Source organism: Berghia stephanieae, chromosome 1 (genome assembly GCF_034508935.2).
Source record: "Berghia stephanieae isolate SIO BIC M18660-M18661 chromosome 1, UCSD_Bste_1.3, whole genome shotgun sequence".
NCBI lineage: Eukaryota > Metazoa > Mollusca > Gastropoda > Nudibranchia > Aeolidiidae > Berghia > Berghia stephanieae.
The window spans coordinates 122,940,547-122,965,591 of NC_088360.1; the positions used below are offsets into that span (position 1 = coordinate 122,940,547).

Sequence of the window (25,045 nt, forward strand, 5' to 3'; positions counted from 1 at the left end):
TTGTTTCGATTTTATCTATTTCTCTTTTGGTCCATACATTGATTTGTTCACATTTATTTTGTTTCTCAATATGACTTGGACACTTTCTCATTATTTCCTGTTCTTCTTATAAACCAACTCAGTCAAACCGAGAATAATTTCTTAAACCAATTCAAATTTCTGTTATCTATTTCATTTTTGTAATGAACAAAATGTATTATTTCAGCAAAAGCAACAACAAAAAGTATAATATAAATATTTGATGAGGTTAATTAATTGCTATATTGGTTAAAGAGCACCTGTGCAATATGTACAAGAGACTTAAGAACAAAATCATATCCAACTACTAATGATGTCAAAATGATAACATATTACATAATAAAACATATTTCATAAGAACAAATGCTAAGAAACAATATAATATTTGATATTGACTGTATAAATTTTACTCATAAAATGGATAATAGTAATGATAAAAATATTAATGATTAGAAAACGTGGGGATAGATTATCATAGAATCATTTTAGTAAAAAATACTATTTGTATCACAGGCAACTAAGTTCAAACATATGAGAAACATGCTTAAAACTTCATTATTCCCACACCAATATGATCAACAACACCTTTTTTTCTAGACTAGCGTTTATTTTTCTTTTGTTAACAGATTCATACAACCACATTTTCGATGCATCACAAAAACACATTTTCAACTTAATCTGCTTTCAATTTCTGAGATTCAAACATTCCAAACATTTAATCTTTCTAGTACATCTGTCGCCATCTATTGTAACCCAGTATTTTACACTGAATGTGTAACACAGCAACTTAATTTTCATTTTTTTAAAAATTAAATCTTCCATAACGGTAGCCCACTTCCTAATAGCACAATCACCCACTATCTATGAAACTGAATTTTACTATTAAAAGCACCCTTTTAATATTTAATATCTTCGTCAATGATCCAACAATTTTCAATGAATAAATAAAAGAAGAAAATTATTTCAATAAATCGTATCACAGTAGAGACCAACTGATTCAAAATTTGTTTTATAGACATGGATCTAAAGGTTCATAAATTATCTCGTAAGTGTAATTTTTTTAAAAATATTCATACAGACAGCTTTTTATAACAGGTCGTTTACAACTCTGTCCATCTGGGCAAAGTGCCTCACATCTGTCAGATCAATAATGTTTGAGTGATGTGAGTAATGTTTTAAATGTGTTCTTTATTCCAGTGTATTGCAAAACATAAAAATAAAATCATTGACAAGTATAACACTTATTGCTAGTGTCAAGTGGTGAGGGAATGATAGTGTTAGCCCTCATCCCACCCCTTCCAGTGTCTTCACTTTAGTACCCATCCCGGATAATAGCTGGTAATATTGTCACTCAGGAGGTAGGTTATTAAACAATGACCACTGTAATTAAATTTCAAAGTTGGACCCATGATTTCAAAAAAGGCTCTTTACGGCTTTTTGTCAATAAAATGGAATGTTTTACAGTGTGCATTTTATTGATTCTGCTTTTCTATACAATTCTAAAAGTATTAAGAATTATTGTGAGATTTGAATTCATTATCTTTTAATGTCTAATTTCATTCACAACGGAAAAAAAGGTTTACACATTAATAACATAAAGGAAAATTTAATACCAACCAAAAATGATTTCATGTCTCAAGAATTGAAGTTCAACAGACATACATACAAAATTTTAAATATATATATTATATAATAAATATTAGCAATTTGAATATTATGTTTTATAACAATATGGCAAAGGAAGAAAACATGATGACAGAGTGATGTGAAAGACTTTGACAGCAGAAGGTGAACATAAGTCGTTGAAGCCGGTTCTTAGCTGGGGGGTGATAGTGAACTTTGTGAAAATAATTTACATTTACGATAACAGTTCCAAGTACAAGATGAATGTATTTTTGACTTGCAATTCATTTCTTTTGAAAATGAAAAGTAATGAGTTACATATCAACGTTCCGAAAATGCTGTATTCAGACATATTACTTGTAACAATAGGGTAACACGTCATCTCCTATAGGTCTAGTGAAGCGCAGTAAAAATTCCAAGGACAAAGTTTTGTAAACGTAATAAATACATTTTCATGATTTATTGCCTGAAAATTTATCTTTTGGTTTATTCTTTTTCTTTCTTTTTTTTTTCTTTTTAAATATTTTTTTTCTTATTTGTTTTGTTTGTTTTTTTTGAGATTTAAAAACCTCCCCTGAGTGCTTAATAAAAGGGGAAAAAAAAGAACAAAATAACCATGATGGTTAATAAAATTAACATCTTAATAAGATTTATCACATTCTCCATGTTACATGACAAAACTAATTAAATTAAGCTCATGCTTAAATCTCGTCTTACCAGTAATTTCCAGAATTTTCCCTGAAATTTCACACTCACTCAACAGAAAAATAGATTTGTCTTACTCAAACAGAAAAGCAACAAGTATTATCAATACATAATATTGTTCAGTAAAACGAGTTCTACAACATAGTGTCGAGTTTATATAGTCATTACAAATATATTTTTACAAATTTTGTAAAGTACAGAAGAAATTTTGTATATCTTGGAGCAAGAAAAGAGGCAAATGGAAAATCGACCCATGATATCCAAAGGAGGAAAGGACTTACCTCAAACAAAATAGACAAAAAAAAGATGACATTATGGAAAAGTGAAAGCATCCAACTGAAAATGAAAATATTGAGAACATGCATAGTTCCAATAGCATTATATGGATGTGAATAATGGACAATCACTAAAAACCATGAGAATAAAATTAACGCATTGGAAATGAAATGCTACCTGAAAATTCTCTGCATTCCTTGGACAGCAAAGGAAACTAAAAAAAAATGTGAAAGCGTCCCTGGGCATTAGGGAGCCATATCTCATCAAGATGATATAGAAACTAAAACTTGTCTTTTTTGGACATATCAAGAGACATGACACCCTTGAAAAAAATGTTCTAGAGGGTATTGATGAGGGTAAAAGAGGGAGAGGGAGACCAAGAAGAAGACGGTCAAAAGACATCACCGAATGGATGAATAAGCCAGTGACTGAATATGGAAGGATGACGCAGGACAGACATTTGTTTCAGTTGGCAGTTGCAGAGGCCATGTCCAGAAGGGATAAGCCATGATAATGATGATGATGATGATGATGATGATGATGATGAAAGCCAGGGGAAAAAAGTGGAGGAGAGAGAATATGCAGGAAGTGAAGTGAAGATTAATTTATCAAAAAGGCTGTTAACTAAATCTATCGAAAGTTAATCACTGAGTTAATCATAGAGCATCTCTACCTATATTACTCTCATTTTGAGTTTTTTGTTTGTTTTTTTAATATTACCTAAAAAGTTAGGATCATATTCATACACATAGAGTAGATGTTACTCAATAGTTTCTTTATGATATTTAACCATAACATTTTTATTTTGTTTCAAGGAGGGAATGAATCTTGTGATTTTTTAAAAATCGTAAACAATCCTTGACACAATATTTTACAACATTCTGAAAACAATTTGCTGCAACATCAAGACTATTCTGCAGGTCTAGCTAAGTCAATTTTGTTGGCGATCTCTTCAAGAAAGGCTAGACTAGGTATCTCAAAACGACTATTATAATAAAATATAGCTATGTTTTCAACGACCATGAAAAAAGATCCTATCAATTAATATGCTCCATGCTTAAAAACAAATTTTGCCATGATCAATTTTAACGTTTACAATGTTGACTTGTTTCATGTAAGAGACTACCAGATTTAGTAATGTAAAACATACTAAAAATATCGCCAAGACCTTAAACTCTTGCTCGGTATTCCAATCATCTAGAGAACATATCGAGCTATACTGAAACAACACCCCAGGTATTTATTTATTCAAACAATTTTTTACTATATAAAACCATTGAAAACCCTTCTGCCCCCTTCCATCCCATGTCTAAGACAGTACAACAAATATGCCACGTTAAGTCTTTTCAAAATCATCTTAAAATTTTTATTTTTCCATGTTTATATTTTCTTTCCCTACGGATTTCCAAAACACAGAAAAACTTTTCATAAATCAACATAGTTGAAAACGACAACACTGTGACATTGTTAATAACAAATTCAAATAACATATTGGCAAAAAGTATGAATGGTGATCAAGAATAACTGAATCCAGAGTTATGGTATAGCTTGCTGTATCTTTGACTATAAGTAGTTTGAGGGGTGAAGTTTACAGGAGGTTTTAAGTCCCGCCCTGCCAGATATCTGTAAAGAGCAAAATTCAAAATATGTAATTTATGATCATAAAACAATACACAATAATCTTATTAATTTTTAAACAGACATTTTTTTAAAGACAGTTTTAAAAAAAACAAAAACAAATGCTCTATAGTTAAAAATTTGCTAGGGAATGCCAAAATATGCTCATGCAATAAATAAAGAGATGAAAAGTTAAAAATACCCATTTTGTGGCGGGGGTGCTGTCATATTGTTGTTTTCCTGTGATGACTCATTGCTGCCAATTGAGTTAGGAGGATTCTTTGCCTCATCTGCAAACTTGTAAACAATCAGTAGACAGTCCCGACAAAGCTGTACAATTCGGCGACAACAGTCCAGTTCTGTTTCAGATATATTTTCACTACTCTTGCTGAAGATAGTTTCCCAGGAGTTTCTATGATATAAGAAACATGGCTTTGTTGACTTTACGTAGACTATAAACAACATTTTATTTCAAAATCATTGAAGTACATAAAAACTAGATTTTAATTAAAGACTGCATTTTTTTATATGTACAATCTCTTGACTTTCAGACATAACACTCATCCCGAAATGCATTTTTGCATTTGAAAGGAATGCATGTTTGGTAGAAAATTATTCTCGGTCAATGAGTATGGAAATTTTTTAATGAATTAGAATTTAGTCAATGAAATAATTGTTTTCTTCTCTTTTCTTTAATAATTTCTTTGCGGTGGCAGACTGAATTTTAATTATTCATTGATAATTCTAACAACATATAAAATGCCATCACTTCAAATTCGTTCATTTTGAAAATTCAAAAGGTGTTAGAAGATTTGTACTTGAAAAATGAAACCTAAACATGATATTGATACCAACCCATTTGAGGTAAAACAATTCCACAATCCTTGGCCATGACTCCAAAGCAGCCTGTTCAGGACTCGACTGAAAATGCGATACAACCGCAAGTTGTCTGTGTCAGAGGTCCTCCATATTCGCTGCAACATTGCACGCACATTGGAACGTACAATATCTATGACCTAGTGGAGCATAAAGGAAATTTTACAATGATAAAAATTATGCTCTTTAAAGCAATATAAGTTCTTACTGTAAAAAAAAAATAATAATAATAATGAACTAATTTTATCCTTATTTTAAAAATATGTCTCTAAAAGGAAATCCTCCTCAGTTTACAGCTAAATGAGAAATCAACGCAATGTGAATTTAAATAGAATTCTGTTTGACAATTTAAAATTATGCTTTAACGTATTTTAGTACACTCTTTAGTTATCTTTTACTCATAGGCAAAAATTTAATTAGTTGAAGTTAGAGGGAAGATAAAATCATTATATGGTAGGGTGTTTCTCGTATAAGAAAAAGAATGAATCCATTTTTACCTTTCTCCTTTTGATAGAATCCAGTTTGACTAGCCAGTAAGATGCTATCCGGGGTTTATGGAATTTCCAGTTTTCAGTCAACTGGAGAGAAACAAATTAGCATGTCATCAAACCAAATCACCTTTTGATGATCAGATGTATTTTTATCCTAATGATTAGGATAAAAATACATCTGATCATCAAAAGATGATTTGGTTTATTATTGTGTAAAAGAGAATTGTTATTTTTTTCTTTCTTTCTATGAATGTATAATCTTACGACTTGAAGAGCTTCAAATATTACACTTTTTTCCTTTGCAGACTTATGAAATAAAATTCCCATTCATGAAGTATGCATCATCCTATTTTGTAATTGTGCCATTCATTATGCCGGTTGGCATGAAGGGCAGTATTTTGCACTGGTGTGTTTATAATTTCAGTTGTTGTCTATCATGTGGCTCTTATTCACATGATAACAAAAAAAGTGTGAAAATCCTTACCCAAGAATGCAAAGATAATCTTATATAAATGTGATTATTTCCTCAGTCATTAATTTGGATATCAACACTTGACTTTCTCAAAAGATGAGACATGATAATACTTTTCCCTTGTCATCATTAAAAGAAATCATATACCTACCATTTCTGAGCAAAAATCTGCATTCATTATAACAATACAAGTTTATGTGATTGTTTGATGCTCTGAAAGGTTGGGTGTCAACCATTTAAGTCATTAAAATAAATCTTATCTGATTAGGTTTTACCTTCTTATACCTTACTATAAAATGCAAGAATTTCATTACTTCTCTCTAAAAAATTTAAACAGATTAGTAAACTGGTGAAATACTTTACCTGATCGAGTAACAATTCAGCTTCTTGGTCTGTCTTCCCTGGAAATTTGATATGCATTTCATTTAGAGAGGAAAGGGTCTTCTTCGTTAGCTCTTCTTCTCTCTCTTTCACCATTGAGTTTAAGAAGTTGTCATCCTAAAAATGATAACAAAAAGAAAAATAATGACAAAATGACTTAATGCCTTGATTTGAACTCTATAAATCTAGATTATCCTCTATCAAAATATAAATCAGCATAATGAAGCATTCGAACACTTTTTTCTTTTATGTACTTAATTGCTTACTATCTAATGAACATATCTAAATATGGTCTCACTTATACACCGATACCGCCGTGGAATCAAATTTAAGAAATATTAAAAACTGGCTAACATTATATGTAGAGTAGCTCAAGCCATTCGATAGAGACAGATTTTTTATATTACAGAAGTTTCTTTGGGCAATAAGAATATATTTCTCAACTTGTCACAGGGTTTAACAGGAGTAATTATTTCTTTTGGCTGGTCAAGATTTATTGACCTGCTTTTCATAGTCCTGAAGTAATAAAATAAAAATAACTTACCACATTAGATCTTTGTAAGGCAGTCAATTTGTTTAAAGTGGCAGGTCGAGTCATGCTCCTTGACCTATGGGCACCCCCAGCCATTGCTGTCTGGCTCTGGGGTCGAGGTAGATTAGTATTTACATTTTGGGAATCATAGGTATATCCAGAACCTGGCCGTGATCCGGACCCAGCACTGCCAGCACTCCTCTGACTCATACGTGATCGTCTTCTTTCAGGGCTGCTTGCTGGACTCTCATCACTGTCGTCTTCATCTAGATCATCCTCATCAGCTTGTGGCTGTATGGATTCAGGCATGCTCTGTAGTGGCTGTTGGAATTAAGGGTTTTGAAATGAATTATCTATTAAAGACAAGAAATGGAATGCTATAAAGGCAGAAATTAAGAAATTGGGTTTATGCACATTGATCATTATTCCTCAGTAAGAATGTTGCTTCAAAAGAACTTTGCGGCACAGGTTTTGAACTGTGAGATAACTTTGATTCATTTAAGAGGCAAGAGCAGTGATATAACTTATTGCTTTTCATGGGCTCTATAATAAAATGAGATGTGTATAAAACAGGTTGCTGTGACGGGATGACTGTTGTTCAATGGAAGGTTCTTGAGATTTTTTTGATTATTTTTTTTGTTGGTTAAATATCATTTTTCTCTCTCAAACTCAGAGAAAATAGTTTAAGTGGTTTGGAATCAAATCCTTGCATTACTTTACGCATCTAAACAAGATATCATTAACACAGTTTGGTCTTCTCCAGTCTATCATATAAGTCTCCAATCTAAATTCTATTAATTTGTTGGTAGGCCCTATAAATATTAATTGATCTGGCATTGCCAATTCATTTAACTTACCTTTGGTCCCCTCTGGGCTCTACCTGCGGGTCCTAAATACACTTTGGAATCTCTTTCATCCGCTTCACATTCAGCTATCATATCAAGAAGCTCTTCCTCCTGAGAAATAATCAATAAAATACATAATAAGCAACTCAGAAAACGAATTGAACTCTGACAGAGCATGGAAAGGGAATAAAAGTTGGATAAGTTTGTTAAAGGAAAGGAAATCTGACAGTTATATTATTTAAAACAATGAAAAAGAAAAACACGTATTCTATTAATGAATAGTAGAGTTTTTGATCATACAACAGAGTATTTTTCTCATTCACAATTTTTCACATTTTCTATTTCACACAAAGATAAAAGCTCAACAATTTATTTGATAACATATATTTAAAACCACTTACTCTGTACTTATTAGCGTAGTTGATTGAAATTTCTTGTTGCATGCTCCTCCCACGTCCAGCCAAAAAGACAGAAAATGCATTGGTCAAAATTTTGCAATATCGCTCCTGCCTCTGCTGATCATCACAAGGGAATATGCGACGAAATCTCCCCATATTTCTGTTCTCATAGGCATCCTTGGAGGCCATGCGTCTTACTTTTGAGAGAATGTCTTTCTGTAAAAACAAATCAAACAACAAAAGTCAACAAAGTTGTTCATCAAAATATTGTGACTTATTAGACCCCATCCCAACTAGTATTCTTAAGACTTGTATTGAAGAACTGTTACCAACAATAACTGAACTTATAAATAATTCGTTTGTCTCAGGTAGTGTCCCCGACTCGTTTAAACGTGCCATTGTTAAACCACTATTAAAGAAGTCCGATCTAAATGTAAACGAACTGAAAAATTACAGACCTGTCTCCAACCTTCCATATCTATCCAAAGTGCTTGAACGCATTGTGTTAAAAAGACTTTTGTATCATATCCATCTAAATAATTTAAGTGAAATTTTCCAATCTGCCTATAAATCACATCATAGCACTGAAACTGCCCTTTTAAAAGTATGCACTGATATTCTTAATAGTATTGACAAAAATCATGTCTGTTTATTGACTATGTTGGACCTTTCGGCTGCATTTGACACCATTGATCACGAGATACTTATTAAACGATTAGAAATTACTTTTGGAATTAGAGACACTGCGCTTAGTTGGTTTAAATCATACCTAACATCAAGATCTCAGTCGGTTCTGATCGATGGCGCAGTATCAGAAACATTTCCTCTAAATTACGGCGTTCCGCAGGGGTCTGTCCTTGGTCCTGTTATTTTTACTCTTTATACTCAACCTCTTTCGGATATTTTTGTTAAAAATAAATTAATGTATCATTTCTATGCTGATGACACTCAGATCTATGTAAGCGATATCCCTAGTAATATCCCATCATTAATTACCCGTGTTGAAGACTGTATTAGAGATGTTAAATGCTGGATGGAAATTAACAAGTTAAAGCTGAATAATGAAAAGACAGAGGTGATGGTGTGTGGTAGAAAAAGTGTTTTGAAAGATGATTTTCTGAAGTTTACTCTAAATATAAATGGGTGCACAATTAACCTCTCAACGTGTGTGAAAAACCTCGGGGTAATGCCAGATCAACATATGACTATGCAGGCACAGTTTGATTCTCTATGTAGAAGTTTGACAATAGGCTTAAAAAGAATTGCTTCAGTTAGACCTTTCCTAACAAGAGAAGTAACATGCAAACTAATAACATCTTTCATACTATCTAAAATAGATTACTGTAATTCGTTAATCTCGAATGTAAGCAACGATAAAATATCACGCCTTCAAAGTATCCAGAATGCGGCTGCTAAATTGATTTTAAGAAAGAAGATAACATCCTACTCGTTGCCACTTTTGTATGAGCTGCATTGGTTACCAGTTAATGTGAGAATCGAATTCAAACTAGCAGTATTGTGCTATAAGTGCCTTAATGATCAAGCACCATTGTATATTACTGAATTTTTAGAAACTTATAAGCCAACGAGGAGTCTACGTTCTGCACTAGATTCTACAAAATTAATTGTTACAAATAAATATAAATATAAATTTTACGGCGGCAGATCGTTCAGTCACGTCGGACCTTCCATCTGGAACTCTCTTCCTAAAAGAATAAGAGAAGCGCAGTCCTTATCAATATTTAAATCAAAGTTAAAACACCATCTCTTTGTTAAAACACATCTTGATTAATGCATCTTTGTAATTTGACCCCAATATGAATGTTAATTTAGTTTATGTTATTATATCATTATTTTATATTATTTCCGTATTTGACATAGCATGTGGATGTATTATAACATATCTTGTATTAATGACTTTATGTTTAGTTATTACATTGTTGTATAATGATAATATTATGTTGATGTAGTTTGTATAATGTTTCATTTGTATAATAATGTCACTGTATTATTGTTTCGCGCATTGAGCATCACCCAGTGATGAAAATGCGCGTTATAAATGTCATGTATTATTATTATGACAAAATATCATTAAAAGTTTTTTTCATTTTTGCCCAATATTTATTTCATTTATTTTGACAGGATTCGGTTCATAAAATGGTCCTTTTTCTATGCTCACAGAATCCTTTTAATAATCAATAATCGTTACAAATTTATATTTACTATTATCTCATTTCCATTACATTTCATTTTTTTTTCACTGACAAGCATATAAACCAAAAGATTTTGTACAATCCATATCTATTCCCATATAAAAAGAGACACTTCATATTCATAAAATTCTGACACCAATTTTATATCCAAAAATAAAGACCTTTCAATAGCATTGGGATGTAATGATAAGGATTCAATCACTTACTAATTCTTCTTTCCTCTTGACAGTCTGAATTTTCTTTTTCTCTATCGCCGTGCAATCATTTGGATCTCCTTTTCGGGTGCTTCGGAACAACCTCTTTTGTGCCTCCGCTTTCTGTGCTGCAATGTTTCTCCTTTTATCACTCACTCTGTTTTTATTGATAATAACATTACATGTAAAACTGTAAAATTTGATTTATTATAAGGAATTTTCCTCCCAAATTTTCATGAATGACAAAATTCCATATCTCAAATTTCAATATATATTTAAATTTCATATACCTCATGAATTCAAATAAAAAATAATATATAATGCATTGTGTGGAGTATACAATCAAGTTTTTTTAAAATATTATAAACCAGATTCTCTGACTATAATATTATGGCAAAAGAATAATTGTAATGGTGATCAACATCATGTATAAAAAGCTTCTAAACCCTGATAACTTGTTTGGTATATCTTCCGATATAAAAATGGCTCAGTTGACTTAAGTTTAAAGTAACGAAGATTATAACCTACTTCATGTTCAGGAGACGAAAGGTATCTTCAATGAGAGCAGACTTAATCTCAAAATCGAGCCGTTCATCTGTTCCAAAGCTGGGTGAGCGATTAATCTGTATGAAATTCAAAATATTATAAGACTTGGATTTTAAATGATTAAAGCATTTATTCACCTAGTTTTGGAAAGAGAAGAGAGTCTTCAAAATCATAATCGAAAAAAATATACATAAGATAACAATTAATCAATAAAGTGGAATGTAAGAAAATTTTAAAAAATATATTCATATTTCCATTTTTCCAATTTCATAATTCTTGCAAGACCATTTAAAATATTGACATCTCACCTCTAATAACCAAGGTCTTAGTTTTCTGTCAATCATTATGTCAAATCCGAGAACCTCAAAGCACACACTATCACTTCCACTTGGTACACCAGGTCTACACATTCTATAAGCATGCAGAACATGCGGCTCTGACACCAGCAATGTGCGCACAATCATATCTGCTATATTCCGCCACAACATGGGAACGTCCACATCACTTCTCCGGAGATAATCATTCAAATATTTTATGGTTCTTTTGCTTCCTGTATCAAAGGATGTGTTCTTTTCATAGTATTCGTTGTGTTTGTTTACTGAGTAGTTGGTTAAGTGCATATAAAGATGACCCTAAAATCAGAATAGAAGAAAATAAAAGAATAAAAAAGTTAAAAATGAATAACTAATTCTGTATTGATTTTTTTCTTTAGGATTTTACAGGATTTACTCTTTTTAAATATTTGGCCATTTACAAATATTTAATTTTATGAATATATACATATCAATGTCAAAATAATTTGATTTCCAGTTGAGTTGGATACAGGACAGTTCCAGACAAATTTCACTTTTATCTATAAAATGGCCATGCATTATCAATAAGAGGCAATTAAAATATCTTTACTTACTATATTACTTTCATGAGGGGGTAGATACTTTTCAGTGGCTAATCGCACCAATCCATCACTGAACAGGAATATCCGCAATGGATCACATGAGGTGACAAGAACATATATTCTAAGGTCAAATTTGTAGCCATCTAATAAAAGAGGTTTGTCTAGATATTCTTGTACAATATAATGTTCCTGTGGAGAAATCTTTTCAGCATTCCTGTAGAGTGATATCCTGAAAATATAAAACATTAGTGTCAAATTATTAACAAACAAAACAGTCAAATGTTGGACTTTGATAATATAATGACAGCTAAGATTGCAAGCCATTACTGTTGGGCGTGGATATTCCATTTTAATCACCAATCTTACTTCCATCTACTGATATGTGAGATTCTTCGATTCAAATCTACATCTAAGAAATGACGGTTTGATTCAAATTGTTATACGTAATTTGAAGAGAAAAAAAAAGAAAAATCTTATCTTGGCCCACTAAAAACAGATTGAAAAAAACAATAATATTGTAATTTGACCTTCATCAGAGGATAACAGACAGTTACAAAGGTATAATTAAAATATTAAGTATATCAAAGAGAATTTTAGAATTAAAAAAAAATAAAAAGTAGTAAGAAATATTAAAAGAGGCAAGGGCAAGGAAAGCAGAAAAAGATTACATTTGTATTCTGCCTTCTTCAGCAATTATCAACAGAAATTAATAAACAAAAGTCATAAACGTTTTCTTCCATCTATTCTTATTGAACAACGGTCATCTATTTAAACTCCAATTGTTTTGATCATGAATTAGAAAATTGAATAGTGACAACTGGTGAAACACACAAAGAAATTTTTGTAAATACGTAAAGTATAACTGAAAATGAAATATGGATGCAAAGAATACCAAGAGTTTTACACATAACTTAATTTGAGATAACAGAGTTATATTATATAACTTAGTAAATTTTCGAATTAGAGGAAGGAAAAACATTCTTTTCCTATTTGCAGAGTTTTAAATGTACAGTTTTGAATGTTTCATGCATCTCTTAATATCAATGACTGATTGCTAAAATAGATATTTATTTACCCATGGCCTTGAGCACCATTCGCAGGTTTTGCAATGTAAGTTGTGGATTTCTTCTTGGATTTCATTTCTTTTGCATGATTCTGAAGCATTCCATAATCTGCAGGTAGAATCCAAGTCTTTGGCATAAAGTTGTACTCCTCGGGAAGAACTTTCTGCATTCTGGTAAAAGCAAGATGATTTCAATTTGTTTCTCTATCTTATATTGTCCTGTTTGGAGTTAAATCATCGTTATCATTTGTTCACGTAAGAATATGGGGCGCATTAAAATATATAACTTGTAACACATAAATAAAAACAGGTATTTTTATAAATAATGTACGGTCCTTAATAAATAACACAAATCACCTTAAACACATTCAATCAACTTGTCTTATTGCTACTCTCTTGTTAATCGCCAAATAGTTTTTAATCAAACAGAAATGGCATGGACAGTAATAGGAAAAGAAAACCAAAATTTTCTTTGTCATCACTATCACATCAATTTTGCCTCATACTTATACTTTATAATTTTAATCTTTTTTTTTTTTTGTCTTTTACTCTTGGATTTACTATAATTTCTTAAGTTGTTCTCTTCTCCATATTTTTGGATGAAGCAAGCAAGATTTATATATATATATATATATATATATATATAATATATATATATATATATATATATATATATATATATATATATATACAGTGGAACCTCCCAATTACGACACCTCCGAATAGCGACAACCTCCTGATAACGACATTGACCCGTGGTCCCGATTTTTTTTCTATTTAAGATCAGTAAAAAAAAACCTCCAAATAACGAGGCACTTTTTGATAAAACCTCCGAATAACGACATCATTTTGGCGATTTTCGACAGTTTTCGTAGATATCTGATACTAAAAATACCGAGTATGAGTACTCAAAGTTTATAAAAACGATTCCGGCTTGAACCAATGAGAACGCAGCTTTTGAAACCAATGAGAACGCAGCCTTTTTTTTTGACAAATCTTGGCTGGTATGCAGTAATAAAAACCAAGGTATAAATGTACGTGTAAGCAAGTAAGCACAAAATCTTGGAAAATGTGATATTATGTGGTGATAGTAGTATAGTAGTAGTAGTAGTAGTGTAGTAGTAGTAGTAGTAGTAGTAGTAGTAGTAGTAGTAGTAGTAGTAGTAGTAGTCGTCGTAATAGTAGTAGTAGTAGAAGTAGTAGTAGTAGTAGTAGTAATAATAATAATAATAATAATAATAATAATAGTAGTAGTAGTAGTAGTAGTAGTAGTAGTAGTAGTAGTAGTAGTAGTAGTAGTAGTAGTAGTAGTAGTAGTAGTAGTAGTAGTAGTAGTAGTAGTAGTAGTAGCAATAGTAGTAGTAGTAGTGTTTTTGTGGGAGGAGGAGGAGGAATTTTATCTAACTCGCAGGGTCCGAATTACCTGTTTTTGTTTGTTTTACAGGGTTTTACAGCGCTTGTGACACATCTATGTCAGTAAAAAGGAAGAAAATTGGATAGTAAAAAACATTATAGGATAGATTTACAATTGAAATGACATAAGAAAAAGTTAGACAAAGGGGAATGGTTTAAATAGGCAACAGATGTAGATTCCAGGAGCACACTACCAGTGTACTCAGTTCAGATCACCTAAAAGTCTCATCCAGACACACGCACAAGAATCCTCCAAGAGGAATACACTACAATGTTTTGTTTGCTTTGTAAATGTTAATAAAAACTGGTCCCGCGGGCCTTACCACGCCCACTTTGTCCGCCATCTTGGAAACCTCTAAATAACGACACCTCCGGATAACGACATAAAAACTCGGTCCCGTGGCATGTCGTTATCGGGAGGTTGCACTGTATATATATAATATATATAATATATATATATATATATATATATTATATATATATATATATATATTTTATGATTTTTTTTTTTTTTGGATTGCTACATCATCAAAGTTGTTGCATTCTCAGTCTCAGATAAAAATTCCCAGCAAACATTATGCCTGTTCCTTTCATTTCTGTAATGATTGCCAATGGACACAACAAGATGTTACTCTTAAAATGCTTGATTTTTATCAATTTTGTTTGTTGACAATACATATTGCAATATCATGATCTCCTGGTCAACAACTTCCTTCTATCATGATTGGCTCATATGTCAGAGAAAGAACTAAGACTACTGAATAGCTGTTTGGTGCTTGTATTAAAATCGGGTCAACGCCTGCGTTAAAATAGAGTTAAAATGAAATTTAACTTCTGAGAGAAAAATAGTTTTAACCAAATGTACATAATTGGGACCAAAGGGTGCTCAGGATCAAAAACCGATATCCAAAAAACATTTTTTAAAATAAAATTTGTAATCAAATTATTTAGCATGTTTTGACTTACTTTCCAACGTTTCTGGCCAAAGCATCTTTGCGTGTTATTTCACCCATTCCAGGAAAGTGATTGATACGCTGGTATGGCTTTAATTCACTTATTTTGTCCAGTGAAACAAAACTGTCGTTCCATATTAGGTAACTGATGAAGAAAAGTTTTGCAATTACATAAGAAATTTTAACTGTTTCTTCAACAGAAAACATGGCTAGATGTAAATATATGTTTTAAAAATAGAACATGAATAATATTATTTAAAATTACATTATGATTAAAGGTGTGAAAACTTACGAATTTGGATCATCCTCTTTAGATACAGAGAATCCAACTTTTTCAACCATTTGTCGAACTGCAAAAAAAATAAAAAGTTAAAAATCATTAAAATGTTTAATAATTTGTCCTGCATGGAGCTGAAATTTTATAGGAAAAAAAAATTTAATATATATATATATATATATAATATATATATATATATATATATATATATATATATATGCATGAATAATCGGTTGATGATACAACTACATAATATATTCTATTTATTGACAATCTTCGTAAATAATTATTTGAAAAGGAAACTTTTCATCAAGCTATGTCAGGGCTAGGGATAGTGTTACTCAGTTTAGAGTGCTGGGAGCACCTCATTACAAACTACGTTATCAAAAATATAAATATCATCAAGTAAATATGTCAAAACCACATCAACGCACCAACTTCATATCTTGTTCCACTAAGATTTGCTGTAATCATGTCACGACGTCTTCGCCGCTTTTTACGTTGGAGGCTTGGGACAGCATTAGCCCTTTGAGGATAAGCTAGCTCTTCCTGCATAACTTGTTCTTGTTTAGACATGCGGGCACTTTGTGGGCTGCCACCCAAAACAGATCTTTGAGATGAGGCATTGCGCCCATACTGTGTCAGTGATGCTAATGAAAAATCTATAAAGAATAATAAGATTATTTTTACAAAGGTATAATCCAGAAAAAAAATCAACACAAATAACTTCCTCTCAACTTTAGTTAAGACATAAAACATTGAGTAATCCAGATTGATACACAAGGCACTAAGACACTTTCTTCTTTAATAATTTAAAAACAAAATTGCAGACTAAAGTGACAAGAGGAAGTAATATATATATGTCTGAGGATCATAACTTTATAATATATTCTTTTATAATGAAGTAAATAATACTAATATGTCTAAAGCTTTGGACGAAAAAGTATTGCACACAAACAAATAAATAAAAGCCTCTAAAAAACAGAATGAAATACTTTAAAATGAACATTTTAAGCTCAACTCCGACTTCAGCCAATAGAACGTGAAATATTCCTACTTTCCTGTTTATATTTTTAATTTCACATGATAAATCATGAATCTATATTAAATGTTTTACCTTTGTCCATGGAAGACAAAGATGTCAATGACGTACTGTTTTTCATTATCTAAGCAACTCTGTAAATACATAAAAAGACATAGAAAGATAAGATCAATGTTTGAAAATTTTAACAATAATAATATATTTTGTCAATAGAGTTAAAATATTACTAAAAGTGACACTTTTCACCTAGAATCAACACAACTAGATTGTCAACAACCAAACTGAAGTCATTTTTTCAATTTTAAATGGTGTTGTTCATCGATAAAAAAAACCAACTTACTCTTAAGAGATCACAATGAAAAAGTCTGGAATTGTTCTCGGTGAAAACACACTCCATGAAAATAACAACAGCTACTACTACTACTACTACTACTACTACTACTACAACTGCTGCTGCTGCTGCTTACTTACTTAATTACTTACTTAATCCTCTTCAGGCCTTTAGGCACATAGGGCATCCACCAGACATCTACATTTTTTGCGGTCGGCTGCTTTCGCGGTGGCTGAATTCCAGGACACGCTTGCTTATTTTATTTCTTTTCTCAATGGTCCTTCAACGGGTTTCTTTGGGTCTCCCCCGCTTTCTCTTCCCATCTGCTGTCCAGTAAAGGGCTGTCCTGGGAAGTGACCCTTTTTCCATTCTGGCCACATGACCCAGCCAACACCATCTTCTTTTTATTTGGCTTTTAATGTTAGTACAGTTAGCTTTCTTAAATAGATCCACTGTTTTTATTTTTGTAGACCAAAATATGATGAAAATTCTTTTTAGACACTTGTTTTGAAATGTTTCGAGCTGCTGTATTATGGAGGATGTTATTTTCCAGCTTTCACTTCCATAAAGCAGTACATTTAAGACACTGCTTTTGTATATTTTCAGTTTGGTCTTTCTCATAATTTGCTTTGATTTCCAAATGTTTTTCAGCATGCCGAAAGCCTGGCTAGCCTTTTGGATTCTGTGCTTGATGTCATGTTATGTATTCCCATAATTTGTTATTTTGGATCCAAGATAAGAGAACTCTGTTACCTCATCAATTACATGCTCATTTATCTTTATTTCACTATCATGTTTTGGATTTACTCTCATGTACACAGTCTCAGTGGGAAATAGTGATTGTGGTATGGTCTCATTGGAGAATAGCGCTGGGTAAATTAAGTTTGTGACACACCTTCAAGCCCTCTTGGACAAAAATAATATCGTCACTGGCAGTCGCTCTACAGAGCAAAGTTGCTTTGCGATGCCCTATATTTTCGAAGAATTTGACATCCCGCGAAATAAACTTCCTTTAAAAGTTTTTAAATTAAAACAATATTTTAGCACTTTATGCTTTTTGTCAACAGCTTTGTGCTTTGGTTATTGTCCCCTCGGCCCTCACTGATTTGTGCTTTCTCTCATGGTCATTTATTCCAACCATCACTATACAGGCAACTCATATCTCTCTCGCCTCACCCTCGTCTCCTGGTTAACACAATGTAAGTGAGGGTTGAGCTTAAGTGATATGTGCCACCTTGGCTTTTACAATGGAATAGAGAAAGAAAGTCATAGCAGGAAGTTCTCGACCTTGATCTTGAACACTTATTATTATCTTTCATTAAAAAAATAATTTGGTCAGGCCGCACATTAGAGATGGAAAAACCTGAGGGCCTGGTTAGGATAGAATTGATAACTATATAGCTTAATAGTTAATATCATAACAAGGTGCTGCTCACTACAATTAAACACTAAAACGAAGATCAAATTAATAAATACAGGCTTAACAAATTATTTATTGCTTAAATAAATACAGAAAAGTCTAAAACTAAAAGTAGACTATTTTACTCCAAGACCAGAGCCCTAAGACACTAAAAACGAGAAACCTCGGTTTCAGAGGCCAAAGTCATCATAACGACATACAATGGAGTTAACTAATTTACTATGAACTTGAAGTGTTAGTAGGTAGTTGAAAGTTTGGATCCCGTTTGAATGTGATCATTAATTCAACTCATTTACAAGTTCAATGTTAATGATAAGCTGTGGTAGTTATAAGATAGAAGCGGTTAATGATTTGTGTGGATTCACCGATAACTAGTGATAGACAATGAATTGTAGTTTTGCCTACAACAATCGATGGATGGACCGGCTTAAATAGGATACACATATCTTCAAATTTAATAGACACACACACACACACACACACACACAGACACACACACACACACACACACACACAGCTTTTAAATTTTTGTTGGAAGTAATTAATGATGCTCTTGGAATATTTGTGGCTTCTTTTTAAAAACAATATTTCTTAATGTTGTTTTTGTAAGCGATGTTGTGAAGGATAAATTTATGACACCCAATCCATTGATATTGATAACATTGTTTAGCTATGGTGTGTGCATTTTGAAGGGGTATGATTGATGAATTATGTCAACTAGAATAAGATGTGTGAGTGAACCTTTTTTACTTATGTTATAAATGAAATATTGTGAAGCGCGTTGAACAGGGTGAATGCGTGGTAATTTGCTTTATATTACTTATTATTACATGCCCACACAAACACACGCATGAGTGCGCGCACATTCACGCATGCGCACAAACAAGCATATGCATCAGTAGCTCAGTTACTTGTACTTTATCAACTTTGACCCGGAGTGTATCTCGATCTCTATAATGTTCAATGACAGTGATATTGATTTGAACAGAACGCTGGTCCACAATAAAGCACTTTCCACTGGGTCAAACAGAACCAGCTACCCTATCATTGCTTGGTGATTTTTCAATCAGACTATAAGCTGTTAAAGGTTACTCATAACTTCAGTGGTGGTACGATTGATCAAGCTACGTGGGTATTTTCTTCAGTGAAAAAAAATTACCTTCAACCGGCCCTGAAAGGGTGGGGGGGGGGGGGGTTAGAATAACGAATCTGTTTTCTTTCTCCTTTGTCTGGCACCGTTTCATTTTCATACATATCTTTTCAGATTTTTATCAGACATAATGTTATGATTTTCACTATAGCCGTAAAACTAAGTTCCTTTCAGTATGCAAGTGTTTTCATGTTGCTACATAAAACAGTATCCTGGATACCTGGATACCTCTGTATAGAGCTTTTAGACTTGGTGTAGTCTCCTTCGCCCTCCTCATCTATTAATGATTGGACCAATTTTTATAATTGAACTTGTTTCCTAGGGTGTTGCTTATCTCCAACTCTGCTTTGAATTTATTCAAATTTTTTGCTGATACTGTGGTTTCTTGTAGTTTATTCCAGTTATTTACAATTCTAGATGAAAAAAAGTTCCTTCTTTCATTTGTTTTAAAACGTTCTTTTTTCAGTTTCTTGCTGTTTCCTCGTGTCTGAATGTTCTTGTTTGGTTTAAGGAATCCTGCCTCTACCCTGTCTATTCCCTTTACTATTTTATATGTTTGGATCATATCTCCCCTTCTTCTCCTGTAATCTAAGGTCGGGAGATTTAATTCTTTCAATCTCTCACAGTATTTTTGTCTTTCAGGTGTGTGATAAGTTTTGTTGCTCTCCTTTGCACTCTTTCCAAACAGTCTTTGTCTCCCTCAAACTTCGGATACCATATGCAGTTAGCATATTCCAGCTTTGATCTAACCATAGTCTTGTAGATGGTAGTCATGTGTTTTGTTTTCAGATTCTTGAAATTTCTTTTCACTATTCCGAGTGTTTTACTAGCCTTAGATTGAACATCTTTAATTTGCTTCTTGAAGTTTAGCTTCCTATCAATAAATACTCCTAGGTCTTTTTCCCCATTGGATTTCTGCAGGGGTTTTTCTTTCATTATATAGTTTGCTTCTCTGTTGTTTTTTCCTAGGTGAAGAACTGCACATTTATCTACATTGAACTCCATCTGCCATATTTCGGACCATTCTTCAAGCTTTTTCAAATCTTGTTGTAAGGTGTTTCTTTCTTCTTCTGTATTAGCTACTCCATAGAGCTTAGTATCATCGGCAAAGATTTTACATTTAGATGATAGATTGTCTGGCAAGTCATTGATATAAATCAGGAAGAGAACTGGTCCCAGTACACTTCCTTGTGGAACTCAACTTGTTACCAGTCTCTCTGTTGATGCTGTTCCATTCACTATCACTTTTTGTCTTCTATCTTTGAGGAAATCTCGGACCCATTTGACTGTCTGATCATTAATTTGATACTGTTCCAATTTCCTGATTAGGCGCCAGTGTGGAACTTTGTCAAATGCCTTTCTGAAGTCGAGGTATATGACATCTAAATTGTTGCCTAATTCCAGGTCTCTCGTCCAGTCATCCATTGTTTCAAGTAGGTTTGTTACTGTAGACCTTCCCGCCATGAAACCATGTTGATCTTTGCTGAATAGTTTGTTCTTGGTCATATGATCAACCATTTCTTCTCTAATCAGCTGTTCCATGAGCTTGCAGACGACAGATGTCAGGCTCACTGGTCTGTAGTTTTCTGGATTTTTTTCTGTCTCCCTTCTTGAATATGGCTGTGATGTTAGCTTCTTTCCATTCCCTTGGTAGTCTTCCTTCTTTCATCGACTGGTTAAATATCTTGGTTAGGGGTTCTACTAGCTGCTCTGCTAAGTTTTTTAGGATGTAAGGATGAAGTTTGTCAGGTCCAGGTGATTTACTCTCCTTTAGGTTTTGTAGTCTCTTCATTACTCTCTCTTCAGTAATCGGCCATTGTGTAGTATCTATATTACTTGTTTTAGCAATATCTGGCAAGTTTTTCTGGTTCTCCACTGTAAAGACACTTGCAAAGAAGAGATTTAGCACCTCTGCCTTGTCTTCATCTTCAGATGCCCAAGTGCCATCTTCTTTTTTTATGTCACAGGTTCCCTGTCTTGTCTTCATTTTACTGTTTACATAACTCCAGAATACTTTAGGATTTTCTTTCGTTTCCTCTGCTATCTTGTTCTCATACTTTTGATGCGCTTGTCGGACTATTTTAGTAGTTGCGTTTCTCACTCTTTTGTATTTGTCCCAATCCTCTTCCTTTTTGCTTCTAGAGTATCTTCTATTTACTGCCTTCTTCTTCCGTAATGCCCCTCTCACTTCCTGCGTCATCCAAGGTTGATTTCTTCTCCCAACCCGGTTCCCTCTGCTTTTCGGGATGTTTTTCTCGAAGCATTGGTTAAGTACTCTGGTAAATCTACTCCAGTTGTTTCCTACGGTGTCCTCGATTAGTATTTCCTCCCATTTTATATGCCCCAGTTCCTCTTTCATACTCTCTAGATCAGCCTTCCTATATCTGAGTGTCAGTTTTTCATCTACAGTCTCTGATGTCGCCCTCAGTTTTAGGAATATGGTCGCATGGTCGCTTTTTCCCAGTGGGTGGCTCAGTCTTAAGTCGATTATGTCATTTTCTTCCTCCATCAATATCAAGTCCAATACGTTGGGCTTTTGGTTTTTTCTCTGTCTCGTGGGTTCTTTTATTATCTGTTGTAGGTAGCAATCTTCAATGGTTTCTATGAAACTTTCCTCCAGGCTTCCCTCTTTTGGTTCGTCCATCCCTTTCCACTCCAGTTCCGGCATGTTGAAGTCTCCCATAATAATTATCTCTGAATGCTTTTTTTGTGATGCTCTCCTTATCATCTCCAACATTCTCTCATTATTTTCTCCTGTGCTATTTGGGCTCCGATAAATCACTCCTACTAGTATCTGACTTTGTCCAGTTACTCCAATCGAGCACCAAGCGCTCTCCCTAAAGTCGTGATCTGTGAGTTCCTCTATGGGGTTAACCTTGAGGTTCTCTCTCACCAATAAGTATACTCCTCTGCCGGAAGTTTCAAAATCTCTGCTAGCTATTATAGTGTATCCCTCAATACCTAACTCTGCTATGGTTGGGTGTGTTGTTGCATTCTTTGGCTTAGCTTCTGTTATTGCTATTACATCTGGATCTTCTTCTTCTGATGAATAAATAACTCCTTCTTCTTCTTCCCTCTGATATTGATATCTCATTCCGATCATTTTTTACAACTTATCTAGAGTAGTAGAATTAGAAGAAGAATATTATGTTGACAGTGCCACAGCAAAGATCAGTGTATTAAGTCTGAAATGGCATTTTTAATTATTGTGGCTTCTGACATATGCCGTTTTAAACTTCAAATATCAAACAATATGATGTTGGTATGAGAATTAAACTGAAAAAATTAAAACTTAAAACCCATTTTCTTCAGTCTAGACAGGTTTCGGTTTATGATAACATATGGGATTGTTGCGTTGCGAACGCTAATAAATGAAAGTGAGACTTCTAGTTATGTATCTTTGTTTGCATTCAATTGATACACAGTTTATCAACATAAATAATGAAGGACTAACGTACCAAAATAACCTACCCCTACCCATTGGTCTCTCCATTTATGATAAAGAGGAATTTAAATACGCCATCTTTGTTTGGTCACGTGACATTGGCACCTAACAACGACATAAATACAAATAAGTCGAGACTGCATGATTTTATTTTCGAATATAATTAATCGAAATTGTTTGTGCCAAATTTATTATATTTACACAGAGTATTATCATATCAATATATTTGTGCAACCTTTTAGATGAAATAAATTGTTGAGCGAGAACTTTGACAAAAATGAATTTAAAAATCTGTGAAGTGAGTGTGGTTAGATACACTGTGAATGAAAACTAAATCACAATTCTTCCCGCGACTCAAACTTGTCCCGAAGCCCGAAATACAGGTGGCAGCGAATCGGCTTCGGTCGAGAACCTGCCTCACGGCAAACTCACTTCATTAGTGGGGACTTTCCACCTGTCCAATATGTACCCGTTATGGTAACGAGCCCGAAACCGCAGAGCATCTAGTTGAACGGTGTGAGTTGTGACGAAACTTCCCGATGGGTTTGCGACGGTATACGTGTGCGGTAAAGAATTTGCTGATTGGGTCGATCGTCATAATATAGTGAGCACCATTAGAAGCTGCTGTCATGCCTATGGAATCCGAGCAACTTGATTCCCACAAAGCGTGCTCAAAGCGCTTTGCAGAGGGTCTCTAGTCTCTACCCAAACCAATACTTAATATGTACGACGCAACATAGCGCCTGTTATGCGATTTTACTTTTTTTTTCGGACTGAGACAACGCTGTTTACGGCCAGGCATTTATTTTACACCTGAGTAAGGTGAGAGAGTGTGAGAAAAGAGCCTTTTCTAGGGAATCAACAATGCGCCGCTCGGAACGGGGCTCGAACCCAGGACCTTCACAATCGAATGCGAGTGTCTTACCGGTAGAAGAAAAAGAAGAAGAAGAAGAAGAAGAAGAAGAAGAAGAAGAAGAAGAAGAAGAAGAAGAAGAAGAAGAAGAAGAAGAAGAAGAAGAAGAAGAAGAAGAAGAAGAAGAAGAAGAAATAGAAGAAGAAGAAGAACTACTACTACTACTATCCCTCAATGGAAATAAGTAATAAGAAAATAAACACACACACACACACACACACACATATTGTATTTATTTATTTTGTGATGTGTGTGTGTGTGAGTGTGTGTGAGTGTGTGTGATGATAGTTGATAGGGCTGTGTTAACTTTTGGTTTGACGCTCATTCAATTCCCTTGTGTCAAAGATCCAATGTGACGAAGGAGCCAAAAACGCCAAACAGTGTTGGCTCTCACGGACAAAGAACCAGAAACGTTCGGAGTTTGACAACTATCATTATCATCTATTTATTTATCTACTTTGTGAGGTTGTTCCAATCTATCCAATCTTGGATGGAATTAGACATTTCTGCATTAAAAAAAAAAAAGAATTGTACAAGAGAAGGGGATTAATCTGTATAGCAGGCATGATATCGTTTATTTCCATCATGCATACCGTGCTTTATGATATGGCTCTCTTCCTTCTTTACTGGAGTGACTTCCAGCTCACCGAGTGTCAAACCGTAGCCTTCGTAAACTTATAGTCTGACGCTGGCCAAAAAATTACATTTGACCACTAAAAAAAAAAAATTAATCGTGGATTGTATTCAGTAGTTCAAACAATGGGATCGTGTGTTTCCTTGAGCACACTACTAACGAATACTTACTTATTTAGTGCACTTATCTAAAATTACTTCAAAAGACGAGTCCCAATGTCAGGCTAACGAGGGCTACCGTCATACTCACAAATGAGGTACAGCCCACTCTTGTGTGCTATGGGTGCAGCAGTTGTAATGTTTTCTTCTAAATCGACAGCCCA

The 25,045-nt window shown here is 33.4% G+C and overlaps 1 protein-coding gene across 6 annotated transcripts; it reads right to left on the reverse strand.

Moving 5' to 3' along the window:
- Nucleotides 1-2,119: 2,119 nt before the first annotated feature.
- LOC144962959 (tubulin polyglutamylase TTLL7-like) lies at nucleotides 2,120-23,300 on the reverse strand. Of its 6 annotated transcripts, none has more exons than XM_078896432.1 (19): nucleotides 23,190-23,286; nucleotides 16,906-16,964; nucleotides 16,223-16,450; nucleotides 15,804-15,861; nucleotides 15,525-15,656; nucleotides 14,569-14,613; nucleotides 13,158-13,316; nucleotides 12,095-12,311; nucleotides 11,496-11,819; nucleotides 11,170-11,264; nucleotides 10,654-10,798; nucleotides 8,238-8,450; nucleotides 7,849-7,947; nucleotides 7,004-7,312; nucleotides 6,442-6,576; nucleotides 5,613-5,693; nucleotides 5,095-5,255; nucleotides 4,442-4,651; nucleotides 2,127-4,245 (listed from the first exon to the last, which is right to left on the reverse strand). In XM_078896432.1, exons 2-19 carry the CDS (start codon nucleotides 16,949-16,951, stop codon nucleotides 4,137-4,139), a joined length of 2,766 nt encoding a protein of 921 aa, XP_078752558.1. In that variant the 5' UTR covers nucleotides 16,952-16,964; nucleotides 23,190-23,286; the 3' UTR covers nucleotides 2,127-4,136. The 6 variants fall into 6 exon arrangements, with proteins under 6 accessions (XP_078752561.1, XP_078752562.1, XP_078752558.1 ...); XM_078896433.1 differs by having other exon boundaries at nucleotides 23,203-23,271; XM_078896434.1 differs by having other exon boundaries at nucleotides 23,209-23,265.
- Nucleotides 23,301-25,045: the final 1,745 nt, after the last annotated feature.